This window comes from Ruditapes philippinarum, unplaced genomic scaffold (genome assembly GCF_026571515.1).
Source record: "Ruditapes philippinarum isolate M1 unplaced genomic scaffold, ASM2657151v2 ctg1594_1_1_1_1, whole genome shotgun sequence".
Lineage (NCBI taxonomy): Eukaryota > Metazoa > Mollusca > Bivalvia > Venerida > Veneridae > Ruditapes > Ruditapes philippinarum.
This window is the reverse complement of record NW_026864481.1, coordinates 23,569-39,075: the sequence shown is the minus strand read 5'-3', so window position 1 is coordinate 39,075 and position 15,507 is coordinate 23,569. Positions and strand designations below refer to the sequence as shown.

The 15,507-nt window shown below is 33.8% G+C and overlaps 1 protein-coding gene across 1 annotated transcript in view; it reads right to left on the bottom strand.

Annotated features, from left to right (window-relative positions):
• Positions 1–6,811: 6,811 nt before the first annotated feature.
• Positions 6,812–15,507, bottom strand: part of LOC132725755 (transformation/transcription domain-associated protein-like) — a 32,157-nt gene continuing 23,461 nt past the window's right edge. Inside the window, exons 24-33 of the mRNA XM_060710941.1 lie at positions 15,185–15,274; positions 14,460–14,553; positions 14,004–14,111; positions 13,272–13,379; positions 12,472–12,588; positions 11,683–11,898; positions 10,623–10,764; positions 9,032–9,228; positions 8,019–8,124; positions 6,812–7,540 (exon numbers count right to left, since the gene is read on the bottom strand). Of these exons, the coding sequence (XP_060566924.1) occupies positions 7,431–7,540; positions 8,019–8,124; positions 9,032–9,228; positions 10,623–10,764; positions 11,683–11,898; positions 12,472–12,588; positions 13,272–13,379; positions 14,004–14,111; positions 14,460–14,553; positions 15,185–15,274 (1,288 nt within the window). The 3' untranslated portion in view covers positions 6,812–7,430. The remainder of the gene's footprint in view (positions 7,541–8,018; positions 8,125–9,031; positions 9,229–10,622; positions 10,765–11,682; positions 11,899–12,471; positions 12,589–13,271; positions 13,380–14,003; positions 14,112–14,459; positions 14,554–15,184; positions 15,275–15,507) is intronic.

Below are 15,507 nucleotides of genomic sequence, written 5' to 3'. Positions count from 1 at the left end.
AGAGATTATTCTATTACTTTATTCTATTACATGTTCTTCAGTAGATATTGAAAACTACATTTTTGTAATTTCACAGTGAAGTTATTAAAAAGTAACTTCATTTTATTTGTACGCGGATGAAAAGCATATTTTATTTTACAGAAACGAATGGAAATTGCGACAGATCTATAATACATTGTATGGAAAATGTACATGATTACTCGAAGCACATAAATATTTGCACACATTGTCATAAATTGTAACAGACTTTGCGATTTTCTATAGAATTATTTAAAATGTTTATTATTGTTATATCACCGGCGTTACCGCAAGTCGGTGCTGATTAAAGAAAATACTGTAAATTACGCCAAGAGAGTCTACTTATTGCCGGTAATAAATAAAGACTCTTTGACCGTAACAAGGACATTAATTGGTTAGTTTAATTGAGGACATACTAGCAGACAATTACTCTCGGGACTTTTGTTATTTATTAGTCTGTCAATTAAGATACGACGTCGACAATTATTCTGTTAATGTGTCTCTTGCCTATTCGAGACAACATATGGGAACTGTTACGGCATCTCAAACTGTCACATGGTCATCATTCCTGTTTTCGAAGTCCGTCTGAGATTGGTTTGACTTCCTGTAAAATTTACAGGGAAGAACTGAATTGGAAGGATTTTCATTGGTCACAATAAAATTACGAATTGAATTCCGGGAATATCGTTGGCCATTCTAAAATAAGTATAATAATCTAAACGATCTTTCTGAAACGTGTACACATCCAAATGCGTGTGTGTGGGTGTTTTGTTTTGTCATTTTTTTTGTTTGTTATTGTTGTTTTTGTTGTTGCTTTTTTACTTTTTTTTCTTCGACATACTGTCACATTAAGTTATACGTAAATCAACAAAATGGCATGTTTCGAATACGCAAACGTGTTTACAAAATGTTGTGAGGAATAACAACATGTTGACTTCAAAAAAATATATGATGCATCACGTTCATGTTTGCATATTATCAAAAATAATATGAAAGTAGGCAAAGCCTGTGAAGGGGGAAATAATGAAAATTATATCCTTTCGGTTATAGCACGGTCAATGTTACAAAAAGCGGTTAAAGATATATCAGGATCACGAATCTTGAGGAGTTGCATGCTAAAAGACAAAGACATAAATGAAGCGCTCACACAAAAAGCCCCGATTCTTTAATTGTTTCAGTTGTTATAAACATATAAATAATCTAAAATATGCCGACCTTATTGCATCTTGCGGTCATAATCAGAGTTTGATGGATCTGTGTTACATACAATAGGATATCTCGGGATAAGTATATTACAAACTTGTACCTTCATTATATAATTATTAATTTTCATTTCTATAATTCAAACACTATTTAAAACAAGCCATTTAAGTATTTAAGCAGTATGAATAAAAATGTATATTTATTTGTATTGTTTTGTTTTGCAAGAACGGTCAAAAAAAAAATTATTTTGTTAAAATATTATATTTTCTAAACACACTATTTCGTTTTACTGCTATTAACTCTAAGCCTTCTGACGGCTACCCATACAACCAAAACAAACCAAAAATGAATAAATAAATAAACAAGAATTTGTAACAGAGTTACCAACGTCCCCCGCCTCGCCTCGGGAAGTTTTATATGAAGCATAAAATTGTGCTTTTTCAAAAGATTGAGGTATGGATCTCAGGACATTCAGTCCAAAATTATGATCAATGCTAGATCTGCAAATGCAACAATAAATTTGTTAAAAAATAAAATAAAACACGGAATTTAAAAATCTATCATGTTAAGCTTTGACCTCTAAGTGTGACCTTGACCTTGGAGGTAGGGGAGCAGGTGTTGTGCATGACATAAGGTCTTATTATTGAGACTATTTGTGCCAAATATTTTTCAAAATCCCTTGAACTATGAAGAAGTTATAGATTGGACACAAAATATACCCTATAACAGACTATGTAAATCTTTAACCTCTAAGTGTGACATTGACCTGGGAGGTAGGGACACAGATGTTACGCATGACATATCATCTAATCATTGTGACTATTTGTGCCAAGTATTTTCAAAATCCCTTAATCTATGAAGAAGTAATGGACGGGACACAAAATATACCAAATAACAGACTCTGTTAACCTTTGACCTCTAAGTGTGACCTTGACCTTGGAGGTAGGGGTGCAGGTGTTGTACTTGACATATCGTCTGATTATTGTGACTATTTGTGCCAAGTTATTTCAAAATCCCTTGAACTATGAAGATGTTCTAGATCAGACACAAAATATACCCTATAACAGACTATGTTAATTTTTTACCTCTAAGTGTGACCTTGACCTTGGAGGTAGGGATGCAGGTGTTGCGCATGACACATCCTCTTATTATAGTGACTATTTGTGCGAAGTATTTTCAAAATTCTTTGATCTATGAAAAAGATATGGACCGGACACAAATATACCCTGTAACAGACTATGAAAGTATTTGACCTCCAAGTGTGACCTTGACCTTGGAGGTAGGTGACCGGTTTTTGCGCATGACACATCGTCTGATTATTGTGAACAATTATTGCAAGTATTTACAAAAATTCCTTCATAGATAAGAGTTATGGACCGGACACGACATATACCCTCAGATAGACAATGTTGACCTTGAATGAGCAAGTGCAACCTTGACCCTGGAGGTAGGGGTCTGGTTGTTGCACATGACACATCGTCTTATTATAACAAACATTTGTGCCAAGTTATTTCAAATTCCTTTGATAAATGACAAAGTTATGGACCGGACACGAAATATACCCTGTAACAGACTATGTTAATATTTGACCTCCAAGTGTGACCTTGACCTTGAAGGTAGGTGACTGGTTTTTGCGCATGACACATCGTCTGATTATTGTGAACAATTTTGGCAAGTATTTACAAAATCCCTTCCTAGATAAGAAAGTTATGGACCGGACACGACATATACCCTCAAATAGACAATGTTGATCTTGAATGAGCAAGTGCGACCTTGACCCTGGAGGTAGGGTTCTGGTTGTTGCGCATGACACATCGTCTTTTTATAATAAACATTTGTGCCAAGTTATTTCAAATTCCTTTCATAAATGACAAAATTATGGACCGGACACGAAAGTGTGACGGACGGACGGACAGACGGACACAGCCTATTTCTATATCCCCCTTTTTTCTTCGAAAAGGCGGGTGACAATAAATAAATAAATAAAATAAATAAATAAACAAATAAATAAATAACGATAAAAACCACACACACACACACACACACACATACACACGCACACGCGCACGCGCACGCGCGCACACACACACACACACACACACACACAACAACAACAACAACAAAAAACAAAAGCAGAATCCTTTTAAAAGAACGCACAAGACCGCAAAATTAAAAATGATGCAGATTCGGTATCGTCTAATCATGGTCTCCACTGTTCGCTATTCAGTCAGTACATGTTCTGAAATTTTTCCCTAAAAAAGGATGAATGGCATCGTCCAGACAGAAAGATAGACAAGTCAATTTGAATTTTGAGCGTGTTAAGGGTTAGTCATAAGGCATACTCATTTGACATAAAGCATGGTGAAGTTAGACACAAAGACATTATCATTGTTTTTGTTTTCTTCCACGTAATGGAACCCAACGGCGTTCGGTGATTATTCCATATCGTGACAGAAGAAATTCTCGTCTGTTAAACAAAATTACTTCCGGGCTGCGGAAATGTTTTATCAAGTAAGTAAATATTTAGTCTAGAAAACGTAAAACCTCTATGTTGCCATTAAAAATATACATATAATAAAGAAGGTTATTTCTTATTTCCAAGATATCATGACGACGAAAATGAAAGGAAAAAAACATTACTTACTTTTCTGTTCCTTTTATCTTTGAAAATGACTGCAAATGCTATTATAAGGAAAAATTAGTGGAAAGATCACATCATAGTTGAAAATCCAATCTGACTAATGTTAAGATCTACTTATTTCTTACATAAAGATCTGATTGCTAGCGTATTTGTTTCGCCTTCATTGTGTTTCGGATTTCCCGAGAAAGCTATTTTAGCCATGCAATCAAACCGTCCTTACCGACAGACAATTTATTAGACGAAGCATCAAAATATTGTTGTCCGTGGAAGTAAAACAAATTGTTAATTTTTGTTAGAAAAAAGTGTCTGAAGTAATTTGAAAGAAGTAAACGGGAAATAATGAACTCGATTATTAATGGGCAAGTTTGTTTACCTGCCGGCTATAAGGATAACGCCATGTTTGTTCTCGAAATTGTGAAAATTACCTACTCAGTATTGGTTTTTCAGCGGTTAAAAATAGAAACCGCATCGCTTTCAAAATTGTAAAAGCTCGTCGATGATTGGCTGTTTGAAAGATCACGAGAAGGTGACAAATTATTGGTGGTCGTCAGATCCTAATGCATAGTGTTATTTAGGAACAGATTTTAATCACATTGGTCGAATTTCTAGCGTTTAAATAAATATCTCGACTTAACTCTGAGCAATGCTACATGTCAATTAATGTAAGGTCTATGGTATGTACATGTAGTTTTTGATAATAATATTTAAATTTAAAGTGTATAAAGTTATTTAACTGTTGTATGTAGTTTACATTTTTTGTTTGTTTTATTTTTAAAAAACGAAAAATGCCATGAATATCTGTATGAAAGATATATGTTTGATTTGTTTTGCCAAAAGAGCGAATTGTGTATGCAAGAGATGTCAAGAAATACGCTTTAATAATGGTTTCGAGGAAGCGGGCAATTCAATATTAATACAACGATGCTTTATTTCATCAAGCTAAAAATAATCAGTAGTTTATAATAGAAAAGTAGATGAAATAATTCTGAAAGGCTATCAAATGAACTTTCTTCCGTTTTGATGAGTGATAGACGGTTTTCCATTAGAGATATTAACCCTTCTCAAGACTTCAACATATTTAACATATTAGAATATTCACTCTGTCCTGAATAAATATCATCTTGATAATTTCGTATTTATCTGTTTGTACAGATGCTTAATATATTAGGATCGAGATTTGCTATTTTATGTAGTACTATCTTTAATAGCGTCGTAATTCGAAAAGTTCACATTTTGTAGCTTACGTTTATTTGTTAGGTTTAAAGTCATACCGATACTGTAAAGGTCATATGGCGACTTTCCAGCTTTTACTGGGAGGGGGAAAGGGGAGCACATAGGTTCATCATTGCATTTTTTCATGACTGAGCGGCCACCTTAGTAGGATCATCAATCTTCCATAAGCTAGCTGTATAGCTTCCTCGCATGAAAGAATACGGAGAACATAGGGGATTCAAACCAACAGCGGTGATGGCCAGCTTGAGGTCGACGATCCATAACCACTCGGCTACGAAGGTCCCTGTCTGTTTTCCATTTATTCCTGTCAGTTTCATTAACTAAATCGTTTTAGAAAGAAACCAAGCTGCTAGCTTATACAAATATAACTCCATAGCAACGGAAGTCATTGGATCCCTGGGAATGACAGGTGCCGGAAATCAATGACAATGTGCTACGGTAAAATTTAAGATCACAAACATGTCTAAAATGGCTTCAGAAAAAGCTATCTGACTGTAACACCTTAAAATAATTAGTGATTATATTAAATTGGTACATGGTTGAAGCAGATTTACAGAATAAAGTCTGTTATTTCTCACCGAATGAACAAAAGTTTACATGTATTATATAGCGAACATGAAAAGAACATGACAAGGGTGAACAATCTTGAAACTGAATTACGTAAGCATTTATAAGCATGTTTCTTTTTTAACTGGAAAACACTATGTTAATCTAATTATACTTTATAAGTCATTGCATGAAATAATAATTTATGTATTTTTGTCGTGAAACAACAATATTCATCTGTTTTACTAAGTATGATAGTTTTAATGTAACAAGAAATTAAGACCACATGTAGTGTTTGGTCTCTCTTTTTAGTAGCCTTTGATCACAGACTCGATTGTATAAGTAATTTGAAGTCCGCGTTTTCGACCACTAAATCACAGAGGTAATCACGATTATCGCATTCATTTTTCAAGGATAGCAATGGTCCCTTGTATCACGGATTTATAAATCCGTGCTTGTATCTTTATAAAACTAAAACAATACAAGTTTTGCATGCTTCCTTATTTAGTTTGTAAATGATTTCCAAATCAAACTACATCAGTACCAATACACTAACACTCAAACTAATAATCTGACAAAGTCAATTCAGTCATTTACAAATTATTTTATTCACAATTGATTAATTTATCTTGACACAAACATGAAATGAATGTCGTGTATAAAATATACATTATTGTATGATTATGAATATGTACAATTTGATCAATGATAAAAAGAAAATATCTAGTAACATATAAATTGAACGAATTACATGCATAAAGTTCTCAAAAAATCGTAAGCAGTACCAAAATTTAGTAAAGAAAAAAATAATTTCCATCATGCATTACTGATGCAATTTTAAACTATGCATTACATTCACATTTAATTTTACCCAATTAATTCCAATTAATTACCGATACAACATTATCATGATTATTTTGGGCATTTAAAAATACAATATTGTATCATGCATTACAGATCTATTTTTTTCACATTGCATTACATGACCTTGCACTTGACATTACAGATACAATATTCTATCATAAAATATAGATAAAGTTTTGCATCATGCATTACAAATACAATTACTAGCAAACTACACATACTTTACTTTCTTAATCTAATTCACTAATTTAAAGGAAGATCTGTTACAAGCCCCAAACTCATTTAATATCAGTAAAACCAGTTAAACCAGTATCTATATTTATTAAATACAATAAATCAATACATTCTTTCAACAACAATTTCAGGTAAGTTCCTTTCCTTTGATAATGATATCAGGTAATGTTCTTCCCTTCAAACAATGATTCACGTTAGATCTTCTCCATCAACAAAGATTTCAGGTAACATTCATTCCTTAAACTGTGTTATCATGTAAAATTCATTCTTAAACAGTGAAATCAGGTAAAGTCCATTCTTCAACAGTGATATCATACAAAGTTGATCATTCAGCAGTGAAGTCAAGTCTTAAAACAGTCATGTCATTTTAAATTCATTTTTAACAGACATTACAGTCTATCCTACAAATAAAATTTTTTTCACAGATAAATTCCATGTTGTTAAACCATGATCACAAGCACAAGTCCATTCCTTCTACAATGTTTTCAGGTAAAGTTAATTCTTAAACCAGTTGCTTCATGATTGGTCCATTCTATAAATCAGCAGATTAGGTAAAGTTAATTTTTAAAACCAGGGGTGCTAGGGCAGGTCCATTCTACAGAGATTACCAAGTTTATTTTTACAACCGGGGGTTCCAGGCTGGGTCCACTCTACAGGCCGGGTCCATTCTACAGAGATTATTATGATTACTTTACAACCAGGGGTGCCAGGCTGGATCCATCCTGCACAGATTATCATGACTGTTTGCTGCAGCTACCAGCGTGTTCACACGGCTTTCAGCTCCCTCAAATGTTGCTAAATCTGAAAATATATGTATTTAGCGCATAATGAAAATGTTAAGTTCTATCATAACATAGAATGTTTATCTTTTTGAATGAAGTTGCCGATCTCAAAATCAAAATATAGTATCACCCTATCTATAAATTTGATTAAATTTATTTGAATGTGATATTCAGTGGACCACAGTGATGTTACCCGTGTCAAGTGAACTGTGCCATAGTTTAACAAGCCATAAATTATGACCAGTTTCTGTTGTTAAGGTATGTTCCCTGTAACAATCTCAGGAATTATTGATGATTGTTTTTTTGTTTGTTTTTTTTTTAAATTCATTGAAAGTCGTGTAATAACATTACTCAAGTAGAACTTGTGATTTTTTTTACTTTAAAACCATAATTTTACTTCAATTTAAACATAATTATTTTAGCTCCATTGCGAAACAAGTTTTTGCGACCATTGAGCCCTTTAACTTTGATTAAAAGATTACAAAAAGAAAACCTACTCTGTAATCTAGTTGTTATAGCAGATACAGCTTTGTTCACCATGGTGATGAGTTGCTCCCCTTCCATCTCTGATGGCTCTGTACCCGGATTTACCTCCTCCTGCTTCTGTAATATTAGAAAAATAGACTTTAATAAACACCCTAGTTATAAATTTAAATATTTCCACTACAGCCAATATCATTATGAATTAAGTGGTGTCTGGATTAGCTAGAATTTGAAGTACAATTTCAATTATTACATCTTCCTAAACAGTTATAGTAACTTTTCTTTTTTAATTGGTTGGGTTTGAAAGTCATATCAACACTTAATGGTTAAGTGGAGACTTCCCAGCTTTATTGGTGGAGAAAGAACTCTTTATATTAGGCAAAAACAAGCATCCAAGTAGAACCACAAAACATCTGTATGCTAGCTGGATAGCTTCCCTTCATGGCCAATGATATCCTGATTTATAAGTCAGTTTACTAAAATACAATAAATTTTCAAGAATTTCATTTTGAAAACCTATATTGAGCAACTCGATCACACCAAAAAACAAGAGTTGTGGGTAGGCCAGTGTGCTTGATAGTAAATCAAGACCCTGGATAAAGAAGAATTTAGTAAGTTCAAAAAGGGTCATAATTCTGTCAAAACTGGGGATAGATTCATTGGTCTTGGAAAGTGACCTCCTATTATGCTCTCAAAAAAGTGTAAGAAGTTTCAACCAATTCCCTCCTTTAGTTTTGGAGATACTAACTTCCATGCAAAAATTTAACCAAAGTGTGAAACCAACACCTGGGTGTGTAAATTAGCTCTCACTATTCTTCAAATAGCCGAGCTAATAATGTTTCAATTATTTTAGATACTGAATCGGTTAGAAGAAAAATCCTACAGGTTACCTAACACTAAAACATTGAAATTTGGACTGAGCAATAAAATTTGGACAGAGCAATGTGCTTTTGTCAAACATTTGGTGTCAAAAGTCTGTCCAGTTAAAAATCTGGAAAATATTAGTTAAACATAACATAATTTATACCTTTTTGTGCCATGTGATGTACTCATCTCTAAGAATAGCTCTTAGGAAACTTGGTAGTTTATACTGTGGCTGTACAAAACATCTTGCAGTGGATATCATAGAGGCAGTCAGAGGCCCTGTGACCCCTGTAGAGGTCAGGAACTCAGCAATGTTAGGGGTCAGCCTAAATGGTACTGGTCTGTTGGCATCCAGGTCTCCTGGAAAAGTAGAGAATACAGTCAGTGTTATGACAGGAATTGTTATGTGTGAGTATGCATCTACCTCAATTTTTATAATTACATGTATATCCACTCAACTGTTTTATCTGGGATTATTTTAGGCTGGTTATATAGCCAATATTGATTGCAAATAGCATCTTTTTTTCTTCTTTAATTCTTAAACTTAATTCTGTATTGAAACAGATGCTCCAACTATGATTATTGTTGTAAAGTAAAACATGCTGTAAACATTAAGAACAAGGTTTCTTTTTCTTTTTTTAATTTGAATCTAATCTGGCTGGTTACCTAAAGTTCCAATTCTAAGCAAAACACCTAAAACTAGAAATGTGTCCATAGGACACGGATGCCCCCACACGCCACTGTTCTGTCAATCTTATGACTCTAGGTCAAATATTTTTTGGACTACATGTGCCACAAGTTGAAAACTAAAAACCAACAAAGGGCCATAATTCTGTTAAATTTGGTCGCAGCAAAAATTCCTTCCTTTACTACTATCTACACATTAAGGTTGTTCATCCCTGGAAGTTTAAGCAAAATCTGCCATCCGGTTTAAGAGGAGTTGCATTCACAAAATTTCTACATAGTATATAGTGAAAAAATCAACAAAGGGCCATAATTCTGTTAAATTTGGTCGCAGTAAAAATTCCTTCCTATACAACCATCTACACATTAAGGTTGTTCATCCCTGGAAGTTTAAGCAAAATCTGCCATCCGGTATAAGAGGAGTTGCGTTCATAAAATTTCTACAAAGTATATAGTGAAAAAACCAACAAAGGGCCATAATTCTGTTAAATTTGGTCGCAGCAAAAATTCCTTCCTTAACTACTATCTACACATTAAGGTTGTTCATCCCTGTAAGTTTAAGCAAAATCTGCCATCCGGTTTAAGAGGAGTTGCGTTCACAAGATTTTGGGACGTATGGAGGGACGTACGGACAGACGGACGGACGGACTGACACTCGGACGAAGTGCAACGCTATATGCTCCCACTCTGTGGGGGCATAAAAATCCCAAATCAAATACTGTACAGGTCATGTTCCCAAAATGTTGTGGGGAAAAACAAAACAACAACAGTAGTTCATGTTTTATCTAATATAAGTCTTTAAGATAATGGATTTTCATATTTGAAAACTTTATCAGATTATTATAATTAAAAAAATTCTTATTTGGTTGTTTGGTTTTCAAGTCACATTTTCACTGTAAATGAAATCATAAATGAAGACCTAAAAGAATTCAAACTCACAGCAAACTTTTATGTCTGACTGTGAGACCACCTGGCAACTAAGCCTCCACAAACTCACCCTTACAAACATCATCCTCCATCTTTACCTGTAAGAATTAAATTGCAAAGTATTACCGTAAATTTTCCCATACCTGACTGGTCATCGATATCAAACTTGAAGTAGGAGATGTTAATATAACCACAATCTTGATGTAGGTACATCATGTCGGGATTCATTCTCGTCAGATGTAACACAAACTCGGCAAAACCCATCAATGCCAACTGTACAGTAAACTGCAAATATACACATATATCATTGGAAAGATGCTTTGAAATTTAATACTAAAAGCCTTCATGAATATATAACGGGCTGCAAGCTGCATTCGAAGGGGATCAGTGGCCTACTGGTTAAGATGTCTGCCTCTCAACCCAGAGTTGTCTGATTCTTTTTTCTTGCATATTACAAACATGTATCAATTATTTTTAAAACAGAAATTACAAAAACAGATATTCTCATTACGCACTTTTTTCTTATAGTAACGTTTGACCTTACAACTTCATTCATAATGGTAAAATGATATCCTAAGAAAGTAATTCATTCCAAAAAGGCGCCCGGCAATTGTAAAATGATATCCTAAGAACGTAATTCATTTATAAAAGGCGCCTGGCAATGACATAATTTAAAGCATACAACTTGTCTTACATAGGGAATGTAAGATAGAGTTTTCTAGTACCGGTGTAAATGGTAGATAATCCTGTCTGGTATGCAAGAAAATAATATACTTAATACAGTTCTGTAACATTGAAACTGATTAGGCACATGTCACTTATTACGAAACTTGCTTACCTTAACTTAACTTACACACTTTCTTTCTTAACCTAGATTAATTAACTTAAACTTACTTTATCAACAAAACTAACTTTTCCACTTACTTACTGACTTCTCACTCGTACTTATAATACCTACTTAAACAACTAATTATACTTGCTTAATGAATTATTTTACCTAACCTTCTTTGATTATTTCCTTAGCAACATGCTTTCCATACCCAACCTTCTTTTACTATCTTATTTGTAAACTTACCTACGCTACATACTTACTCAACTACTTTATCACTAGGCTTCTGAACCAGAACAATATCCTACAATAATAAAACTAATAGATCTAACAAAATCTTATATCTAAATAGCGAGGGGATTATTAATACTTACAGTTTTCCTAAATATCCAATAATCAGTAGCATCAAGGAATGTATGAAGTGCCCATTCTTTTAACAGACCACGTGGAACCATGTTATTTTGGACCTCTTTAAGTATATCCCGCAGCACCTGGTGGCTGGCCTGTGTGCCACGCGCCTGTACTGTCAGTAATCTCTCGTAATATCTTGCAATAGGTGCATCATGCTCGATACTTCGCTTGTTACATCTCTACAATATTAAGTATAATTATAGTATTAGTATAGTATAATGTACACATATTGTTTAAAGGCCCATTATGCTCAAGAAACGCTATCAATGTTATTTCTCAAAAACTTTTTATTCTTAGTATCTGATAACAGTTTCTGAAAAATACTTGTTGCCATATGCATGAACATTTTTTGCTACTTTTGTTCTGTTGGCAAAAATTGGTATAATTATAGTGAATTAGTGTTATATATGGAAGTGAAAATACTACTTTGGTCAAACCACCTCAACTACTGGAGTTAAGAGATGCATAGACTCCAGTTATTTAAACCCATTCAGTCACCTCTTACTATCAAATAGGGATAAACTCTGGCTGCAATTCTTATGCCTCAACCAATAAAGGAAACCCCTCAGCTTCAAGGGGCACAGGTTTTCAAAACATTTTGTACTGGAATGTTACATGTTTTGCATTGTGTAATTCAGTTGTAACATTGTAAGCTACAAAACTTGTGCACTGAACAGATGAATGAAAATATTATAAATATAAACTATATACAGATGGTAACAAATTTCATTATTTCAGAACAAGCTACTAACCTGTTTGTATACATCCAGTAGTGAAACAGAGGCTGGGTTATCTTCGACAAGTCTCATCTGAGGGGAGACTGCTACGACCCTCGGCACAGTGAAATACAACATACGTCTACTTGTCTCCTGAAAAATCATTTAAAACATTTGTCATTTTGTGGCATACAATTCATACATCTTTTACGAAAGTAAGACATTTTGAAATTGAATTAAATTTTTGCATTTTGTAAAACATTTCTTGTTTATTCTGTCCTATACATACAGCCTCATGGCATTATGTTTTCAGTTAATGTTTCAAATAAGACATTTTTCCTAGCACTCAAATGACCTTACCCTATCTTGAAAAGGGTGCATGTTTATGCAAGTTAAAAAATTTATTAGATTAAAGAAATGGGTCAATATAATTTTTTAATGGATTTTACGTTGCAACAACACAGGTCATTATCCCCCAACCTCATAATGACAATATCCCAGCTTTACCAGTGGTGGAGGAAGACCACAGGTGCCCCTCTTGTGCATTATTTCAGGCACAAATGGGCACCTGAATAGAACCACTGACATTAGGTAAGCTAGCTGGATAGCTTTCTCACATCAAAGAATCCAAAGATGCATGGCTCAAACCTAAAGCAGTGAGAGGCAAGCAGTTTGAAGACAACAACCTTAACCACTCAAACACAGTCGCCCCTTAATAGATCTAAATTCTATGAGAAACAGCAAGTAAATGTGACACAAGAATGGGAAAGGACAAAAAAACAGGTAACTATATGATCCATAGAAAAAGTTAGGGAAGCATCAAAATCTATGTATACCTTTTGTTTTGTAAGGAAATGATTCAACATCCTCAACAACTGGAGCACTCTCTCCTCTCTACGAGATTCTGTGAGGCAAGCATCATTGACAACTAGGTACGGGTAAATCTGAATGATAGAACAGGATAAGAATAATAAAGATCATGATAATTACTTGCTACATTTCCAGAAATGGAGTGTGACCAATATTGCCATAGTGACAAAACTTTTGTAAATTGAAAACTAAGTAATTAGCAGAAATTAAAAATATATCTTGACACTCCATAGTTGATAATCATAGGAAAAGCGATTAGAATATGTATTTTTTATGCATGGAAGCTTAATTTTAACAGTATGCTGTAAGGTAGGAACCCCATTGGCAATGACAAACTTTTTTACGCTGCAGCAATGGCTAAATAAAACAGATTAAAATTACATAGTTTACAAGAAGATAATAATACCAGATCAAACGATTCCGAATTAAAAAGGGGCCTAACTTAAAAAATATAGCTTTTGCCTTTCAGAATTATGCCCCTTGTCTAACAATTGCACCTTGTCATAATAAGCAAGTATTTCAAGTTTCATGTTCATAACTTTAATTGTTTAAATAATGGGCTACATTAAAGATTTTGCAAGATGACAATGACAGCATTGAGGATGTCACAGTTATCACAATGGCTTGACCTTTTAACCGAAACAGACCTGATTAAAAAGGGAAAAGTAAGTAAAAGCTGAAAGAAATGGATAATATACCTTTCCATTATGGCCTCGGATATAAAGTCGTCTAGCGGCAGTATTATGTTTCTGTACAATCTCTACTCTAGGCATAAACCTAGCTATCCTCACATAGTAGTGACTATGCTGTAATAAACAACAGTATATTATATCATAGAATTGCAACAACAATATTTAGTTTATTTTATTTTGTTTAATTTTACGGTGCACCAACACAATTTAGGTCATATGGCACTGAAACAGGAAAGATGATTTTGGGTATTACTTATGTAGTAAATGACCATTACAAATTAAAATAATAAAAGCAACGAAATTCTAGATCCATTGTAATATGAAAATTATGAAAGTACAGGTTTGCCTGGCTCTATACTGGTAGCAAAGGCTAATCACTTTAGGTTCCACCTGATAAAGGGTAAATACACTGAGTTTGACAATAACCAAATAAATAACAAGTAAAAATAATCACAAACAAACCTTTGGCAGCAGAAATTCACCAGGTAGTTCCACCTCAGCCGTGTTGAGAGAGAAATTACTCAAGAATCTACACTTCTCTTCAATCAAAAATGACCTGAAATAATTACCAAAATACAATATTGCATAAAGCCTCACAGAAATTCTAGTAGCAAGCTCATCTTTACACTTATTCTAAATCATTGACCCATTCTTCTTTGAAATCTAAACAGTCCATTGTTAGTTTAATTTTAATTTCAAATTGCCATAATTTAATTGACCAGTATGCAGTGTTCAGCCAGTAATTAGGGCTCAACTGATGTGCAGATTTGCCAGACTCTATACTTGTGTAAAAATGAATCCACTTTAACATATTACTGCTGTCACTTAATCACTTAAGTGGTCACACTAATGCGTGACACTGAAGGTCCCATGACAACCGCCATACGAACACATCTGCAGATATTCAAAATTTCACCAGTTCATGTTAAAATCAGCAATTAGCTAAGCTTGCAAATTGCCACTTCTGTCCATTAACAGGCTCAATTAAACTGAGCCTGCAACATTTTCAATTCTACCATGTTGGGCTTTCTTAAGTGATTCTATTTTTTCTCTTTTTTTCTTTTAGAAAATCAAGACTTCAAAAACAATTCAACAGTATACAAAGCTATCAAGGAAAAAGGTTACAGAAAATTCAGATGAAAAAACAACATGACGTCTTGTTGAAGTGCAAAACTAAGAGTACTTACTTTGGTAACAGTTTTGTCTTGGCCTCCAGAATTTTGATCCATTTCTTCAGCTTGTTTATAAGATTGTGAAGTTTTGTTGAGCCTGGTACACTGAAATAGGGATACAAAATAGCAATCACAGATCTGTAGACCAGAAAACCAATTTTTAAACAGTTTGTTTTGTTTAGTATGGCGCTGAAACAGGAAAGATGATTTTGGTTAATTTCTTGTCTTACAAACTTAAAGCAACACAAGTGGTCAAAACCATCAAGCCTGCTGGAACTAATAGATGCATAGACTCCAGTAATTCAAACCATTTCATTGTCTCTTACAATCACACACGG